Raw genomic sequence first — 19,164 nt, forward strand, 5'->3', positions numbered from 1 at the left:
GTGCTGGTGTCAGATATTCTCATGGCTCTGAGAGAGAGGGAGTAGCACTGTATCTCTGCTGTTTCATTATTATTTTGGTTACATTGGAAATGACCCATGAGTTATATTAAAGTTTGCAGTGGGAGCCCTTTGTTAGAAATGATGTGAAACAAACTACCCTTATGGGTTTGAAGATTCCTGTTCAACTTTCTGGAATGGGACAAATAATTTTGCACAGCAGTTTGGTGTTATTTTTAGGGCTGGCAATGCTTGAAACTTTATAATTTACTAATGTTTTTGTTTTGAAATGTTAAGCTTTAGGTTCATGAGGCCCAAGATACAGAAACACTGGAGCTAGGTGAACTGCTGAGCTCAAAAGAAGTTAGATAGGAAATGTTATTAGTGCTAATCACCAGACTTGCTTCTCTTTAATGCCATAGAAGGCAAGGGATTAAAACGCCACTGTCGAATCTTAAACACAGGGAATTTGACATATGGGGTATTAGCTCCTTTGGCAGATGGGAGACAACAGAGTTCAAAGCATCAAAGACTCTGAGACTGACAGCGCACAAGAGCATCTCTGGGGCAGTCCTGGTCTCTGTTCTATTATTAATGCTGATTCCTGCACCATCTTCACCATCACCTGCCTGCACAGGGTGGCAAGATATGCGACCAGCCCTTGCCGGGCACAATTTGTCTTGCACCTCCTCGCCTGAGATACAGCCCTTGGAAGAGAGCGTTGGTCCCTCTTAGGTTAGGAGGCACTGGGATCCTCCTCTCCCTTGGTGAGGGAGAAGAGCTTCACTGAATGGGGCCTTTCAAAGCCCAACGGGGAGAGAGACTCTGCTCTACCTGACTTTGCACTGACTTCAGGAGGGGTCAGACACTTTGTGGGTGTTGGACAGTTAAACTTGCCTCACCCAGGCCATGCAGAAATGCAGCCACTGTGGGCAGCTCTCAGCACAGAGCCCACTAAAGGAATACTGCTGGTCCCATGCTCAACTGGGATGGCTCTAAATCCACATCCAACCTAGATGGTCACAAGAGCCATCAGAGTGCACACATGGATATGCCAGTTAGGGGAACAGCGTAGATCAATGGCTCCACCAGCAAAGTGCTAAAACACACTTTTTTTGCCTTTTTTTTTTGATATTTTAAAGTCCTCTCTGCCTTTCACATTGAATGAATCCACCTGGCTTTTGGCCTGGTTCAGGAACGGTGAATTCTAGGACAAAAATTTCCTTTGTTATGCTGTTAACACTGCTGTAAAACCCCTCTGCTATTTTCTTTCTTATTAGAGAAGACTCCTTTTGAACTCATTGCCCCCTCTAAGCGTGTAATACTGACTGACAGCTGGTTTCCTTTGTCCAGCACTTTCCTTTTAAATTTGGTGTATGTCCTTATCACGCAGAATAGTCCTCAGTAACCCTCAGCTTCTCTTCCAGCTTTGCATGGCACAGACATGTGCTTCCTGCCTCTTGCACTAACAGCCCTCATTCCGCAGAGACTGAGTCCCCCTCATTTCCTTCATAAGCAAGCAAAGTCCCAGCTGAGATCCAAAATTCCCAGTACCATAAGCAGGGTAGAGGTGGCCCATGGAGCCTGCACAGGAAAGTTCTCCAGCCCCACCAGCCACCCCTGGCCCCGTGGCTAGACGTGGAACATACCCATGCAGTTCTCCAGGGGGATGTCGGTGCCTAGCCGGATGTCATCGAGGGCGAGCTCTCCCGAATAGCCATTGCGTATAAATCCCTCAAACACGATCTGTGGGAAACCGGAACAGAAATGTCAGTGCTGGGAGGCACAGTGTGGCTGCTACTCCTGAGGGAAAGGGCAGCAAACGTGCTCCCAGCCTTCCCTGCACACCTGCGGATAACCTGAGACTAGTCCTGCTTCTTGCCTTGCCTCTGCCACCCCTTCCCCAGTGAAAGCTGCCCTGCAGGGATAGGCTCTGCAGAGAGATCATAACCTGGCCTGGCAGCACATGGCTTACAATTTGTTCAGTTAAATGCCTCTCGCACGGAACAGAAAGACCCAGTGAATCAATGTTCTGCATTGCAGGCTACCCCCCGGCCCTTGCACAAACGATGCAAGTGGCACATAACACTGACTAACAGAAGCAGCAGATCCAGCCTGTGGTATTAACTGGACTACGATCAGAAAAAGGATGGGAAGGACACAAAATGCACGGCTACATTAACAGTAAAGTGTTGTTCCCATTAATATTACATCAGAAGTATTGAGATGTTAGCGGAGAAGGGTCAATTTATTCCTACTTAATCACAGGCAAAATATATTTACAAAAATAAATAGAGTCGTTAGCTCTAAGAACTGCTGAGTGGAGAGACTTGCATATTTACATAATGATGCTGTTATTTAGCTAATGCCGGCATATTCACATTTAATGCACAAACTAGTCAGCCAGTGCCCATCATTCTTATCTGCAGGCATATTGTGTTTACTGGTATTTTATTAAAAAGCCAAACACACACATGCAAACTCGCCATGCAGCCCCAGTGCAAAGCTTTTGCTGTATATCTCCCTGCCTACTCTCGAGGGACAAAATAATTTCATAGGGCTATGTATTTCACAAACCTCCTCTCCCCAGTTAGGTGACCCCTTCTGTCTGGGATGCCTGGGCAGCCCAGGACACCTCCCTAAAGGGCTTAGCATCTGACTGTGGAGGACACAGAGAGTCAGAGCTGTTGGTCCCAAGTTCGGGCCATCGTTCCACATGGGAGGCAGCAGCTCTCAGGGTCAGGGTCAGGGCTGGAAGCTGGCTGGAGCAGGCTGCTCCCTGCAGGGGTGGTCACTGAAGTGCTACCTCAAGCCTGCGAGTGTGTTGCCTTCTGCTTTGGAGGGTGCTGGATGCTGTGCTGATGCTCATTAGCAAGTGACAACAGTAGCCCTGGCTCCCCAGCGAACGGCACACTGCCTGGAAGGGCTAACCATGCCAAAGGCACTCCTGGAAGCAGCAGCCTCTCCGTGGGGTGCTGGCACAGCCGTGCCAGAGGGACTCAGGCGGCTGCAGCAAGCAGCACAGCTCCCTCCAGCTCATCCCTTCCCTTCCTCTGATCTCCTGACAGCACTGCACCTAGCCCTCTGATCTGGTCTAATGAGGCATCTGAGAAATGGATTCATGGAGACTGGGGAAGGGCTGTTTGCTGCCTACCCTTAAGAGCTGGCCATGCTCCCTTCCAGCTTCCCACTTCTCCTGGCTGCAGGGTTTGGGTTTGCTCCCTGGAGCTGTGCCTCTCGTCAGACTACCTGATGACCATCAGTTGGGAGGGTGGGAAAAACACAGAACAAATTGAAACAAAAAAGGGAAGTATTTGGAAAGAGGGAGACTTGAGGAATATAAAAGGCAACAGGCTGAACAAAGGCCCAAGTCTGTGCAGAAGACAGGCACTGTCTGAATAACAAACAGTGTCGTTTAGTTACTATGGTAACTTGAGAAACATAATGAAAACAGCCACATTCCCTAATGATGAATGGGCCCTGGCTCTGAAACACTGAAATAAAGATGCTGAGATGCCTGCCCGGTCCAAGACACCTTCCCTAAGCATCTTACCTGGTACTCCATGTCATAGCTTGGCAAGATGATGCGGCCTTCCCTCCACTCCTCCCCTTGGTCCTCCATGATGACCCACAGTGCCTTGTGCTCCTGGCTGGCTTCACGCCAGACCCGTAGCATCACTCCGTTGCTGCCCCACGCCTGGTACTGGAAGACCATGCAGACAGCACTCCGGGGCAGGTAGATGGTGGGGCTGATGAGCCGGGCTCGCAGGCTTTCCCTCCTTCCACTGCTCTGCAACTGCAGGTAATTCTTGCCATCTGTACAAAGAGAAAAACACCATTATATGATATTATATTCTGTGGGCCCTTGCAACAAGTGTCTCACCTCCTGCCAGGTAGCTTTGGCAGTGCTCTCACACCCGTGCCTGCAGGAATGGGGTCTCACGCTGGCATCCACTTGTATGCACAGCAAGCCATGCCACTGCTGCACCCTGGGCAGGGCATTGAGGAGCACACTTCCCTCACCAGTCTGTCTGTCCCAGCAGGAGACCAGCAGCAACACCAGAAAGCGGTAAGCCAAAGAGCGACATAATTAGGGGAAATTAAAGAGCAGTTATTGTCAGAAGCAGCAATGCCATGGTAATGACATTGGCAGGGGGGTGTATTTATTCTGCTGGGAGCTCGCTCAGTGAACAAGCCTGAGGTGGGTTTTTCTAACTGCCAGCACTGAAAACTCATCTCGGGATGGGGATGTCAAGCTGTGTTCATCCTGCCTCTTTTCATGCCCAGCTGTAAATACTCCACAATCAGGATCTAGCTGACAATTTTGAGGATATGCACAACAACAGGAAAGCTTGGCTCTCAGTTTTTCTGTAGTGCAGCAAAACAGCCCCTAAAGCACAGAACAGAGGAAGGACGTGGTCCCAGTGAGCGAAGTATGCACAGGTAACAACTGGGTAGCTGCAAACTTGAAGGCAGCTGAAATACATAAAGTGGGGATTCACTTGTTTTAGCATTACACTGAATTGTGCCATGCTTTTTGGCAGTCCTTGGGGAGGAGATTCAGTACGTTTGATATCTCAGGAGAAATTCAAGGCTGAGACTGGAATTGGAGATACTTGATACGAATATCAATAGCAGCAAAAGCCCATGGATACAAATCCCTGTGCAGGAATCATTGGTTTCCAGCCCTCTCCAATGAGAAGCCTCCTCAAGGAGTTTCCCATTTGCAGCTTGAATGCCTGAAGTCCCTTAGCACAGACTGAAAGCCAAGTGTATAGCAGATGTGATCCCTACCTGTCCCCCTCATCATGTCCAATGGCAAGTTGGAGTCCCGGGGTTGCCCTGCAGTACCAGGCAACAGAGACAGGCCAACAGGATATTGCTGTATTTTGCATTTCACTCAACAAAAGAACGAATGTGTTTCTCTTGCTACACAGTGGGCAAATGTCACTGGTGCTTCATGCCAGCTCTCCTGTAGCCCATGGGGGTTATGTCTGCCCTAGGGCCACACCTAAGGGTCTGTCACTTCCTTTCCTCACATCTTAGCCTGCTGCACTTGATGGACAAAGCACTATGCAGCAGCTTGGATCCTGCTTGCCCTGCTCCCTCTGTGGCTTCACTGCCCACAGCAATGGCAGAAGAGTAGTGTCTGAACTGAGAATCTCACAAAGTGCACCCAAAACACCTCCAAAACCAGAGAGACCTGAACTTAGACCCTGGGCGTGGAAAGACAGCTTCCACGCAGGCAAAAGCAGCTGACCTCGCTGCTGCTCAGCACTTCTGTAACATCCTAGAGCAGGGAAAATGGGTCTCTGGTTGCACAGCCACTGGTCCTGCAGCAAGTTTGTCACTGCCAGGGAGCTGGGCTGAAACCGACCACCCTGAGCTACACAGCTTTCTAAGATCAATGTAGGACAGGACAGCAGAAAGATCTGCCATCACTCTGCTCCTGGGATGTATGGTCAAGACATTGCAAAAGCGTATCCGCTCCATATGAACTTGCAGTGACTGTGCTGCGTGAAGGACCAATCTGTCTCTGACCGGCCACATAAAGAAAGAGCAACATTTTCCAGCAATATTTTCCAGCATCCATGAAATGTACCTGGACCACTTGGCACTTTATGCCAACAAACAATAGCAGAGAAAGAGATGAAAGCATGTTTGCCCACTCCTGCTTGAGTGAATCACTTGAAAAAGTACCATGCCGTTCTCTAATGGAGGAGTGTTCTTGTGATTTACCTCAGAGTGGTAGTGGTGGAGGAGATGTGGGAGATAAACAAGTGGAGGAAGGCAAAAAAAAAAGCACAAGCTGTACTCCATGCTTAAGGAGCGATAAGGCATAATAAGTCATCAAGGTCTCCTGAATTAAAATCCTCTTTTTGTAATTCACTACAAGCCTCTTCAAAGAGAAAAGCAGCAACAACAAACAAGGTGGAACAGCAAATCAGACTGTGATCGCACAATTATCTCACAGCTGAAATGGTCTCACAGGCAAATCTTTAATAAAAGCACCACCCAGGATCAAGAATGATTAAATCCAGATCCTCAAAGTTCAGGACCGACCTTTGGTGCCAGTATTTAGGCAGCCTGGCTGAGTGCAGGGATGTGAGCCATCCTTGCATCCACCCAAAGCCCACAGGAGACTGTGTTTATTGTGCAGCTGAACACCCACCACAATCCACACCCTCCACTGGGAGCTGCTGGTACCCAGTGCCATTGCCTCCATCACTTCAGGAAAAGAGCTTTTGTGCTTCTGAGTCACATCCCTCCTGCCAGGGATGACAATGACCTTCTGTTTGTTTCCATTCCTATCAGACTGTGGTATCAAAGATACCCCTAAACTGCAGCCAATGTCCCCCTCAATTGCACAGGCTCCTTCAGACCCACAGGAGGCCTCCCACATCCTGCTTCTCTTATTCTCCCTGCCCAGTGCTTGCTGGGGCCCATAGAGCTCTCCAGGACCTACTGGCAGTCCCTATGGCTGTGGGGAGGATCAGTCTTCAGGCAACGAACCCAGATGCTCCCCTGCAGGTAGCAGTGAAGGTTTGGGCACCACATGCTCCCCTCTTGGTACCAGTTTCTGGAGTGGAGAACTTGAGTGCAAGCAGACATGTCTTTCTGCATCATTTGAAGATGAAATGGCTGGATCACTAGCTGGACCTTCTGAAAAGCCCTGCAAATTTGCTGAGATTGACTGAACAAGGGCACTGTGGAGCTGATTGTTGGAACAGCATGTGGGAGCTCAGTGGTTCCAGGAGCTGCTCTGTTTGATACAGTCAATGGAAGTGTTTGGCACAGGAAGAACCTGAAAGGCTGATTTTGCTTGCTAAAACACTTGAAGGGAGCTTTGCAATGATGAGCTGATCAATTCTTCCAGGATCAGAAATACATTTTAATCTCTTTCCCAGAACTTTGCTTTGCAGCCTCTATTCCAGATAACACTGCAGCTACATCCCCCACCAAACTGGCACTGGCAGCTCAACCTGCTGGCTCAAAAAAGGCAGGACAAACCTGCCTCAGGCATTTTAACCTACCACTGCTTTTGCAACTGACGCTACGGCATAAATCTCATGGAAGATTTATGGGATCATCTGGATATACGAGAGCCAAAGGACCGTGAACACGAAACCACCCCAGCCAGATGATGGCAGAGTCACTTGTATGTGAATGGCAGCAAGTCCTAGATAAATCACCAGCCGGGCTCTGCAAACAAACCATCTGGCCAATGTGGTTTCCTCTTGGCATACCCGTGCCCTCCTGCTAGCAAGCCATCTGAGAGGACATTAGGGGCAGTGGGGGATGAAGCCTTGTGGTCTGGGTCAGGCTGAAAGCACAAGCTATGACAGCTGCCCCCTCTGCAAGGTCAGCCTGCCTGTGCTTGGGTCCTGCACATCTCACCCCCTCTCCCATGAAAAGCACCTTTCCTCATCGATCTCAGCAGCACATCTGGAGATCTTCCAGCAAAACATGTTGGGCATGATGTACACAAGCAATTACTGAGATTCCCCTGCATCTCCACCTCACTGGGTATCACTGAGTTACAGATGCTGCCACTCCTATGGAGGACCCACACTGAGTTGCCTTCACTTATGTCCCTCCAAAGGTCACTGTGCTCCTCCTCATAACAAAGTTTGTTTCATGGTGTGTTTTAGTAGCAGCACCACATCCCAGAGGCAGCCACCTCTTGTCTACCAGATCCCATATGTGACACCTCTGCCCTGGGACCTCTCTCCTGCCTGCACAGTCCAAAATGCCACCCTGACCATGCTGTGTCAGAACCAAGTGGGGCCTGATCCTGCCATTCTTCTGGCACATGAAAGCCCTTCCCTTTCCCTGGGTGTGGATCAGCTCAGATCCCCTCAAGGCTGCAGGATGCTCTGGTAGCAGGGGAATGCAGCTGCATGAATATGCAGATTGAAACTGGATAGTTATTATATTCTTAATTTTTTGGCAAGTCATGCAAATTCACCTCAAAAGGCTGCCACAGTAATTTCAGTGACAGGCCTGCCCTCAGTGACAGACTTTCATTTATGAAGGGAAATCAATCCCCCTTAGAACTAATATTTATATTAACTAGATCACTGCATCTGCTGGAAAATCCCCTCAATTTTGATTATGTGTTAATTAGCCTGCCAAGTCCTTGCCATTTCACTCTCTAAATCAGTACATGAAAAGGCATAAAACCCCACACCTGCCCAGAACCAAGCCCTCCGCCTGCTCTCCGGAGCCTTTCTAATGGACAAGCCATTACATCCTCTCTTAATTAAGCCTCACGTCCTCAACAGCGTGGCACAGTTGTGAGTCCTACTGCCTCCCCCCGGGGGTGCATGGAGGGCACAGTGTCCCTGACAAACCAAATGCCAATTAGAGCCTGATATTTATGCTAAGTGAGCTTCTTGCCACTGCACTGTGTCCACCGCCAGCCCAGCGGGCACCCTGCTTGCCCCTACATGAAAGGGTGCCCACAGATCCACCTGTACCCGGCCTCTTGCGTGCACAATTAACAGCATTAACCAAGCCAGTGCTTCCAGTGCACACTGCAGCTCGCTCATGTGCACACATGCTTTCCTGAGCTGGGCTCTGTGACTCACAGGCTGCTAAGTCACTGCTGTGAAGCGATGGAGTGATGCACATGCTAGGATCTGAGACAGCATCTTGCTTTGCAGAGAGCATTCCAGCCGGGTTTTATAAGCAGTGTGTGTCACTCGTGTTTGGGTTCAAAAAGTGACTCTGCCTACAGCCCAGTCCAAGTGAGTTGGAGCTTTGCTGGCAATGCAGGGTCAGACTGTGGCCATACACCTTTGCTCATAACAGATAGTATGGGCATGAGGATGGTCACAGCCTGACCACATCCTGGCCCTAGCAAACTTCCTCTGATCTGGGTGCTGGGGCATCTCAGCTCCACCATGCTGCAGGCAGCCAAGGCATGAATGGTTTAGGGTTTGTTATTTCTCCACTGTGCAAACCAAGGCCAGGTGAGCCATGTACAGCTTCACTGAGAGGCAGTTTGTGGTGCATACACTGCATGTGTGGTGCATACACTGCATGTGTGGTGCAGACTGCTGAGTATGTAGTCTCCTTCCCACAGCATGCAGCTGCTCACTCATTGTGCAGAAGTGCTTGACTTTTACAGTGCTCCATGTGCAAAGCTCCTTCCTTCTTCAAAAGAGGCAGGATTAACCCTAGAGGTCAGAACGTGTCCTCAAGGCATAAACCCTAAGAGCAAGTCTCATGAGAGTAAGTGCAGACCCACTTGAGCCCACCCCTGCTCCATTAAGACCATGAAAACCTTTCTGCTGGTTTGGACAGAGTAGGATCAAGGCCTTTAGGCAGAAGTTCTCATGGAACTGCAGGAAAAACATGAAACTTTCCCTTTTAAAGCTCCCATGGGAAAAACACCGGAATGGTAAAGGGTCACCATCAGCGTAAAAACAGCTCAACATTTCTTTTCCTTAAAAAATAAGGTCTTATGAAACTTCAGAGCACTACAAACATTCCTCTGCTGGAAACGCTTTGAAACAAATAAACCTTTCCCTTCAACCCAAATGAGCAGCATTCCTGACCCACAAAGCCAGCGAGGCCATGGCCCACAGCAGAAGCTCTCCGTGGGCTTTGAAGCCCAGCCCAAGAGCTATGTGGTCAGGAGAGCTGCAAGGTTAAAACTGCTTCCTTTTCTGTGTGCATGTACAGCTGCCAACATCCAAATAACATGGGGTTCACAGTACTGCCAGGGCCCTGACACTGCACTCACCCAATGGAGAAGCTGTGTGTGGTAGAAGTGCAATCTCACAGTGCTCTTCTAGGACCACAGGGTATTTACTTACTGACTTCAAGAAAAGGGGAGGGGAAAAAATGGGCAAAACACAGCAATTCCAACTTTGCAGTGCTGGCCTATTAGCGTAGCATCGCTGAGAAGCAATGTAGACGCACCTACCAGCTAAGGATATGAGCCAGGATTTTTATACCCTTCAGGATCAAGACCATGGTGAAGAGTTATGCTCAACTTGCCAACCCAGATTTATTTTCAGGTCTTAAGACCTCTATCTTGACACCAATGGCACATTGCCATTGCGTGCAGCAGGATGGGAGGATGAAGCCTCATTGAAACCTGAACTTGTTGCTCCTTGAAGCGTGCTAGGTGCAGCTAAGGGGAATCTTTCTTACAGACGGGAAGCATCTGAAAATCCACAGAGGGAAAAATCCTGGCAATCTCTTGTGGGGGGCATGGAAAAGGGAGCAACAGTATTTTCTAGGCTTGCAAAGGGCAGGGTAACAGCTGGAACCATGCTGGGTTTCTGCTGAGTTGAGCACTTTTGGTCCACTTCCACCAACGGGGTCCCCAGACACGTAATGGGAGCCTGCAGGAGAGGACGTGGAGCTAATCCATGGTGCGAAGAGCCCAAGGAACACAGGGCTAAAAAAAGAAATGCAGAGCTGCCTGAAAGAGTATCTTGGAAATAAAAATAGTGGGATGAGAGCAGTGGGTGTCTTGTCAGTCTCGAGAAGTTCTCCATGCCAAACATGAGGAGGAATTGCATCCAGCGCATAACATGAAACTGGGAGATATCTGAGGAATTCATGCCTGTCTCTCAGCAGACTTTTCTAATCAAGCGCCTCACAGAGGATATTTCACCATGGTCATTTCCTCCCCCCTTTCTCTCTTGCAGACTGAGCCAGGCTCCGCCTTTCATTATTATTATTTTGTTCCACTTTTAATTTTAATTTTTGTTTTGCCATTTTCAGAAGAAATAGAAACACCTCCCACGTGGCTCTTAAAGGCACAGCACATTTCCTTGCTACCATGGAGCAGCCACGGCCTCTAGCCCAGGCCAGCACCTTTAAATCACAGTAAATTGGGCTCCAGCAGCTTCGAGTTCCCCTTAGTTTTTGCCCTGCCCCTAAACCAAGCACAGCTGCTCTCCTTCACCCAACTGCTCACCCCAGGGTGGGGAATTCACAAGAAAAGACCACCCCGAACAAGGCCTTTTCATTCTTTACTCCCTGGAGTCTGAGGATGGATTTTCTAAGTAGAAACAAAGTGCTGGAGGGAGTGCGAGGGAAAGGCAGGGGAAGAATGGGGGAGTGTGAACCGAACAATGCTTCGATTCTGTCCCCGCCGAGGGCCTGGCATTGCCTCTTTTTCATATTTTTCAAGTTGCTTTTAAAAGCTGTGTGGGGAGGAAAAAAGCAAATAGTTGTTTCCTTTTGTGTCACATCTTAATTTCTAAGAGCAGACCAAAGAGAGGCATGGCAGTGATGCCTTTGCACGTCAGCCCTTCTGCAGCCCTGCTTTGTGTGGGCAAGGCTGCAGCACGGCAGTGCCAACAGCCATCCTTCAGCCTGTGACTGGTGTCTGCTGCTGACTTCTCCCACCACCATGGGCCAGTCACTTCAGCCCCATGGAGCTGCTACCTCCTCCTCTTCCTCTGCCTGTACAGAGCCAGTGATTTGCCAGGCAGAGCCCCAGTGCCCCCACCTTATTAGTGCTTCAGTGCCCAGCTCAGCACAGCGCTGTAAGGGAGACCTGGCACAAAACCAGATCATTGCACTTAGTAGGAAAATGTTCCCTGGGTGCAGTGATGAAGTTTTGCAATTCATAACTAACTAGGAAAGAGGAGAGAGGGTATAAGAGGGGTAAAAACCAGAACTGCATGCTGAGCTGTCTGAGGCATTACCAGCCTCTCCCGGGCTGTGCATACACATGCGCACGTACACAGTCTTCCAAGAAACTATGGCCAGCTAATTGTAGGGAGACTCAGGGGAGAGGAAATGAAATGAAAAATTGAGTCTGAATTATAAAAATAAGTAATTTTTATCCTACTTGCAGGAGGCTTATATTAATTAAACATTATTACAGCGAATGAGCTGGGGAGGGTTATTAAGTCTGGGCCTGGCTGTAAGTGCTCTCTCCTGTTGCCTGAGGCTCCACTGAGCTCCAGATATTAATCTTCTAAAGCACTCAAATGCTGAAGAGATAAACACTTGAAATATGAAAATATTTTTCTCCATAGCAGACGCTGTGTCCCTGTGTCACGCTGAAGAATTTGTCAGATGTCCATACAGGCTGCACTTACAGCATTACCGTGTCTATTAGAAAAATGCCGAGCACCTCAGGAGCCGAAGAGAGAAATGATGTGTGCATTTGTGTGGGGGTGATTTGTGTGTGGAGATGTAGCAGATTCTCCTCTTCCCATATGTTTCTGAATACATATTTTCCTCTTTAGCACTGCCTACCAGGTGTTGGCTGCACAGCTTTCCAACTGGCTGGCAGCACTGCCAATCTGGCCAGCGCCTCTGCCAGGTGGCTAACAGGTTCGCCTGCATGCTTTCATCTCAAGACTCAACCTTACTGGGGAGGGCATGGAGGAGCCCACAGCATGCATGCCTCCCTGGGCAGATGGCATGCAGACACTGGAGTCACCAGGCATTGGGGCAGAGCTGAAGAGAGGTAAGAGAAGCCAACTCTCCTTGGGGAGTCTTAAGCAATGACTGATAGTGAAGAGAAGTGATGCTGTGGTGACACAGCCTACTGTTGTAAGGAAACTGGCAAATGTTCTTCATGCCACCAGTGCCACAAAGTCAGAGAGGGTAAAGAAAGGGCACTAGTCGCAAGGCAAGTTCCAAGACATGAAGCTGAAGAACTTAATCTGTCAACCACACTGCCAGAGGCAGGCTCCCTTCCAACCCATGCCAGAGCATCAGTGAGGGCCGCCATAAATTAGGCAAATCTTCTGCTTCCAAAGTACAGAAGAAAAAAAGAGCAAAAGTCAAACAGCAAGAAGCTGGCATATTACAGCATTTTTAGGGCTTAGCTCATCCTTCACTTGGAGGAGGCTGAAATCCAGCCTATGCAAGCCCAGAGTGCAGAATAGCTGAAGACTATAAGCAATCCGAGCAACATATGGGAGGAAGAAATGCATCTCTAACGAAAAAGGAAACGCATTCTGGGGAAAAAGCCTTGTGTCCTATGTGGAACAAAGCCCAAGCTAGCCTTCACAGTCACAGCGGATTCAAAGCCCAGTGTCTGACTCAAGACTATCTCAAGAGGACAGTACAATTCAGTGCCAGTGGTCACACTCCTATAAATAAGTCATGAACCATATGGCAAAGAATCTGAAAGCTTCCACAAAAGAAAATGTTCAGCTCTGCACAGCACTCACAACTCTTGATAGCTGTGCAATAATCAGTCATACTGTTCAGAGGGAAAAAGCCCCATTAGCTCCCTCTTCCCTGCTTTGATATTCATCATCTTACCAGGCACAGTCTCAGGGCTTGGTTCAGAGTTGCTAGTCCAGGTGCTTGTAGGCTGTAAAGACCATGTATAACCCGTTGCCAAGTCATGTGACCAACCACAGAGATCTTCAGGGAGATCGAAGTTGCAGTTGAAGTTTGCAGGGAGGTGGAAATCTTATAAAAAGAAATAGAAACAAAATAAAGTTGGATTAAAAAATTACCTACCCACAAAGGGTTGCTATTAAAAAAACCAACCCAAAACTAAAATAACTTGCAAGCCATAAATACTGAAGAAAGCATGAAATCTCATTCACACTGATGCTTTTAACCTATCTCACATTTCGTCAGCTCCAGGGATCAGCCTTAAGTTCTGCATCATCAAAATGCTCACCCCACGTCCTGTGGCTAATCCACCAAACTAAGCAAATATAAAAGCAAGGACCAAATGCTTCCAGACTCTAATCAGCACCTTCTCTTCATCCCCTAGAGCGGTCAAATATTAAATGCCTTCTTAAATGTCAGAGAAGAGTGCTTCCTGAGTGCCCTGTGCTCATCAGTTCCTGCTTTGGCTCCAAAAGGAGAATCTCAAGTGCTCCAAAAACCCAGCTCCTGAGTGACAGATCTAGCCACTTGCACCAGACAGGAGCTGCCTGTCAATGTGGTGAGCTGTCACTCACCACTTCCTACCTTCTTGTGGAAATGCCACCAGGGGAAATGTGAGGCCACCATGAGCTCAAGGTTTTGGATTCTGAGTGAAAGAAGCCAGCCTCTATTTCTAGCTCCACTATGGACTCGGTACATGGTCTTTGGGCGAGTCATTTAACTTTCCACCCGTGAAACAGGAGCAGAGCTAATTCCCCTGTGTCAACACCTTTAAGAGCTCTGGAGAGCCTTCCTGCAGAGACAGGTCTGTAGGCAGGAGAGCACATGCCAAGGACTGCATGTAGCAGCAAGGCAGCTGCTAGCTCCTTTGGTTGGGGAAGCAGCCATAAGGCACAGAAATGGTCTGAGACCATTCCAAGCACTCAGTAGACATGCATGTCACAGCCCAATTACAGGCTGGGTTTTTCCTGAGCAAAGAGGAAGTTTTAAATCACAGTGCCCACATAGTTAGTGATAGCCAGAAGGAGGTGAGTGACTCAAGCGATAGGCATCAGGAGAACTCTGCTATGAGGAGCAGAGGGCTTTCTTTACATGCTCCCACTTCGAAATAAAACAATGGAGATCACAGATACTTTTATTCCAATCTAATCTCATACCCTGGAGAGAAGCATTGTTTCTGTTTGGCTGTCATAAATCTGATTGTCCAGAGAAATACACTCATTGTTTATGGAGTATGAGAATAAAAATTGTTGCTAAATCTGAGGGAAGCTGATGGGGAGGCTGGTTCCACGCTCCACAGCAACCTCTACTCACTCTCTTGCCCTGGACTGCACCCAGGAATCAAGTTGTTGCAGTGACTATTACTGGCCTAAATATCCTCTTGGTAGTTTCCCAGGTGCCTCAATGGTAGCAGGGTTGCACAGGCTTATCACTGAGGCAAAGCAGTAAGAATCAGGCCCTAAAAGCTACTTCTGCAACTTGCATTTCCAGAACTCAACTACAGCAGAGTCCCGATGGGAGGTGTGAAAAAGCCAATTATCGTCCTTTTAAAAATGTATTTATTTAAAAACCCATGATTTTTTTTTCTCTGGGACTGGAAGCTGAAATGACAGAAGCCCTAGGAGCTGCCTCAGAGGAAAGCCTTTCCTCATGAGATGTCTTGTTGAAGTCCTGGTGTATATGCTCCAGGCCCAGTGCTGAGGTCCAGGCTCTGCTGTCCTGCCCAGAGGCATGTACCTCCTACACAGTGCACTGTACAGCTAACCCTGCTTGGCTCTGCTAAGCCCTCTCCCCTTAATCTGCACATTTCACAAGCTTTAGATACTCACATCTCCCTTGCAAGGAGCAGCAGAATAGAATGTCTGCTTCTATAGGGAGGAATCTGAGGTAGAGAATATCAGTTCCTTGCAGCACTGGCTCTCAGCATGTAGTCTAAACTAACATTCAACGTTTTCGACAGTCAGAAGAGGCAGGCAAGTGCCAGAGATACCAAACCGTCCCCTGTGTATCTGACAGCCATCTAAGGCTGAAAGGAAAATCTCCTGCCTGAAATTAGTGTTTCCCTCTCTCTGCTGCCTGCACAAGGAGCCCAGATTGCCCTTCTGAATTTTAAGCAGCTGTTATTAGGGAAGATGATCCTTAACATATAGATGTTCAGGACATCAACCTTCTCTACATGTTGTGATTTACTCCCACAGTTGTGACCACTGCAAAAGGAGCCCTACATACCAGGCAGTCTGAGTCTCTCCCCTGAATCACATTCTGAATTTATGACAAGCAGCCAAGGGGATCTGGAATGGAGATGGTTCTAAACAGGGCACTGAGTTTCTTCAGGTCACGTAAGGAGGCTGGGAGAGCAGCTCTTCAAGTCAAGTCTTGTACCTTATGGACTGAATTAGCTGCTATCTCTTGCTCTTGCATCCTTCCTTGATATAACTTATCAGATTCTGGCAGGTTTTGTTTGTGATTTTTTTTAACCTTGGCCTATCACTAATAATATTACTCTAAGCTTTCCAGGAATCAGCACCATGAATAGGAGCTAATGGGAAGATAAGAGTATTTGCTTAGCTCTTAACTCATCATCTACTGAGATAAAGATCTGCTGCTCTGATACATACCCTCCTCTTCTCCACAGCTATCACCACACTCGGTTGCTTCTTCATAAGTTGGATAGGGGGTGGTGGTCTCTTCGCTCTTCAAAGTGGGCACCAGCGTCTCTGCTGTGGGCTTTACATCTGAGAAAGAATGGAGCAGTGATGCTATTTCAATAGGCAGTATAAAAAGCCTAGGTAGGAGGAAACAAAGCAAAAAAATCTTTTTCTTGTGTTCTTATAATGGCAGGAAGAGATAGAACAAGAATACCATGAAATTTCCACGTGCTAGAAATGTCAGCATAGTCTGAACTTCAAGTGAACCGGCTGTTTCCAGATGGGAGCTCCTTTGATTTAGAGTTCCCTTTGGATAAGGATCTCCTCTAGACATACATGCTACTCTTTCCTCTTAATTTTTTAATGTATAGGGGTGCTCGCAATCCGCTTAGCTGTCATTGCTGGGTAAGAGAGATCACAGGCAAGGCGCCTTTTCCTTTCACAAAGGCACATGACACGTTAAAAAAAGCACACACAACATTCCCACCAATTGTGCCAATTTATAAAACAAGTCACTCAAACCCACAAATGACGTAACCGCAAACGGACCCCGAGGATCCCCTAGTGCGCTCTGGCTCGCTGCAGAAAGCATCTGGTTTCACACTCCGGGCTCCTGACTACACTTTCAAAGGATCTCTGTCCAATTTCCCTCTCTCCAACGCGGCCTGTGTGAAACAACCTCCAAGCAGGTGTCAGGGGAAATTGAAGCAAGAAAGGGAAGGATATTAAGATCAACAGTAAATGACATTAGGTTCCAGCAGGCTCTCCTTTTATGGGTGCATTAACTGGAGTACAGCAGGCTTGATTCTTTCCGTTTTTAAAAAGAGGCTGCTTTGCTCAGTTGTGTGTGATTGTGTTTCTTTGTTGGCACCCTTCAGGATATCATTTAATAAAGCCAGAAGCAGGAGGAAATGGCTAAATACATTGAATATTTTCCATAGGTTCCTTTCTGCCCTTTCATTTTCCTGTTATTAAACATGTTGCACATAAACTCTCAGTTGTTTTTTGTTTTGTTTTGTTTTTTTTTTTTATTTCCAGTGGCTGTCTTTTGTTCAGGATAAAATACCAAACGACATCAAAGTCTTTTAATTTGTAAGTTCAAATTTGTTACAAACCCATAAAACTCCAAACTCAACAAAGAAGCAAATTGTAAGCAGACGGGCACAGAAAAATGTCATAAAAAAGAACAGAAAAAAGAAAGAGCAGCAGGTGAAGGTAACATATCAAAAGCTGCAAGTTATTTAGAGCTGGTGGCACAATTTTTTTTAGGCTGTTGCTCTTGTATACTGAGATTTATAGCTGAAATGTGAAAATGTGGAAGGACCTTGAAAGCCAAGTCCCATATAGACACAGATGCTGAGCGGATGTAAATCAACAGTGTTGCATTGCCCTAGACAAGCTGCAGAAATACATCTTGAAGAATCAGTTACCATGGCAGAGCTGCAACACGATGGTTACAAGAGATAATGAACATAGCAGGCAGGACAACATCATGTGTGAAATGGAAAGTGAAAAAGAGAGGTCTTGCTCGCTTTCTCTCTCCCTGGCCCTGCAAGTGTCTGTGCAACTGGTGGTAACCGCTGATCAAAATGCAAAGTCACTGAGCAATTGAAACCAGATGTTTGGAACTTCAAAAGATAGAAAACCAGCTGCAAGTGAACATTCATCAATCTCCACTCTTCAGAGGGAAAATTTTGGCAGGTCTTTGAAAGAAGCCGATTGCTGACTGCCTGCTTCCCCATTTTTGAGTTAGTAGCCAACTAGTGTGTATGCACAGTTGCTGTTAAGTTACCTGTTTGACACAGTAATTAAGATGCGCCCTTGCTGATAAGAAATAGAAACAGCTGGGTAGGGTAAACACAGGCTTAGGCCCTCACTTGAAAATGTTTTAAATCAGCTTGTTCTAATCCATCTCTTAATCTTGTTCCCAAGCAAGTGCAATTGGGTTTTCAGAGCCAGCTCTGTGATGTGCCTGGGTCCTCCCAGAAAGGAGGGCTGTATCTTGGCATTGTCAAGGACTGCTGCATGTAGCCAGCCTGGATTTAGCATGCAGATAATGCCATGGGCTATCTCTGCTCCCCAGGTTGCATCATGGATACAAATGCTTTTTATGACATGGTGAAGCCACAAGATTACAAGCCCAGCTCTGATTACAAAGCTGAATGCCTGTAGATCAATAAAGCTACGAATATTTATGACTTGGCAGTTGAGTTTTAAACATTACAATGTGCAAATGATTAGCCAGACTGGGAAATGACCATAAAGCACCCTGCCTGGAAAAAACATGGGCTGTTGCTGCTGATATTGAAACTGAGTGGGAACATCGCTGTAAAAGAAAATTTGGACCAAAAATAGCACAAGTTGAGGATGCCAAGCCCCTCTTCTTCTCTAATTTGGAGGAATGCAATGGAGGGGTTGACATGTACATGGTTGGAGGTACTGTGCAACTGCCTCCCTTTGTGGCAGTGATGCAGCACTGAGATGCACCAGCCAGCAATGTCGTGCAGAGATCTGGCAGCAGAAGACTCCCAGGAGCTGCAGGAAACAGCAATATGGGAGCTGCCCGAACACTTCTGCATGGAGACCACTTCAGCATGGAGCCTTAGCTCCCACTGCTTGCATGAAAACCATGGTGCCTGCTTCTCCTGCAACATCCCAAAAATGCTGTTAGATTTAAATTAAGATCTAATCTTGATTTAAAGTTTAAATCATCTACAATGGATTCCCAGTCCAGGGGGAGATTTGCTGCTAACTTCAAAGGTGACAAATGATCATTAGTAATTGTGTGTCGGTGTGTTGTGTGATTTGCTGTTGCTTGTAATGCATCTCACAGCACACCAGAGGAGCAAAGGGTAACAAAGACTCTACAAAAGGGTAGAAAAAACCCTGTGTCCTTTAAGCTTCCTAGAATGGGAGTTCTTACAAGAAAATTCCTTCTACAGATGTGTTTATAAAACGGAAATCTTACCTCCTTATCACTGACATCTGGATACCAGGTTCAGATTTAAGTAGATTATTAAAAAATAAAACAGATTAAAAAAAGGGTCAGCTAGCCCCTGGCACTGAAAAGCTATCATCAGACCCAGTGAGCTGTAGGGTGCATTTTTAGTTTTTGGGGATGAAACTATGGAGCAATCAATCACTGTTGAGCCTCAGAGGGTCAGAGGCAGAACTCCTACTGATG

The 19,164-nt window shown here is 47.3% G+C and overlaps 1 protein-coding gene across 4 annotated transcripts in view; it reads right to left on the reverse strand.

Annotated features, from left to right (window-relative positions):
- NRP2 (neuropilin 2) overlaps positions 1-19,164 on the reverse strand; it is an 89,413-nt gene that overhangs the window by 22,044 nt on the left and 48,205 nt on the right. For all 4 annotated transcript variants that reach the window (XM_034065702.1, XM_034065701.1, XM_034065703.1 and 1 more), the window contains exons 11-14: positions 15,951-16,067; positions 13,252-13,404; positions 3,551-3,813; positions 1,647-1,743 (exon numbers count right to left, since the gene is read on the reverse strand). In XM_034065702.1, coding sequence (XP_033921593.1) covers positions 1,647-1,743; positions 3,551-3,813; positions 13,252-13,404; positions 15,951-16,067 — 630 coding nt within the window. The remainder of the gene's footprint in view (positions 1-1,646; positions 1,744-3,550; positions 3,814-13,251; positions 13,405-15,950; positions 16,068-19,164) is intronic.

This window comes from Melopsittacus undulatus, chromosome 8 (assembly GCF_012275295.1).
Source record: "Melopsittacus undulatus isolate bMelUnd1 chromosome 8, bMelUnd1.mat.Z, whole genome shotgun sequence".
In the NCBI taxonomy this organism is placed as follows: Eukaryota; Metazoa; Chordata; class Aves; order Psittaciformes; family Psittaculidae; genus Melopsittacus; species Melopsittacus undulatus.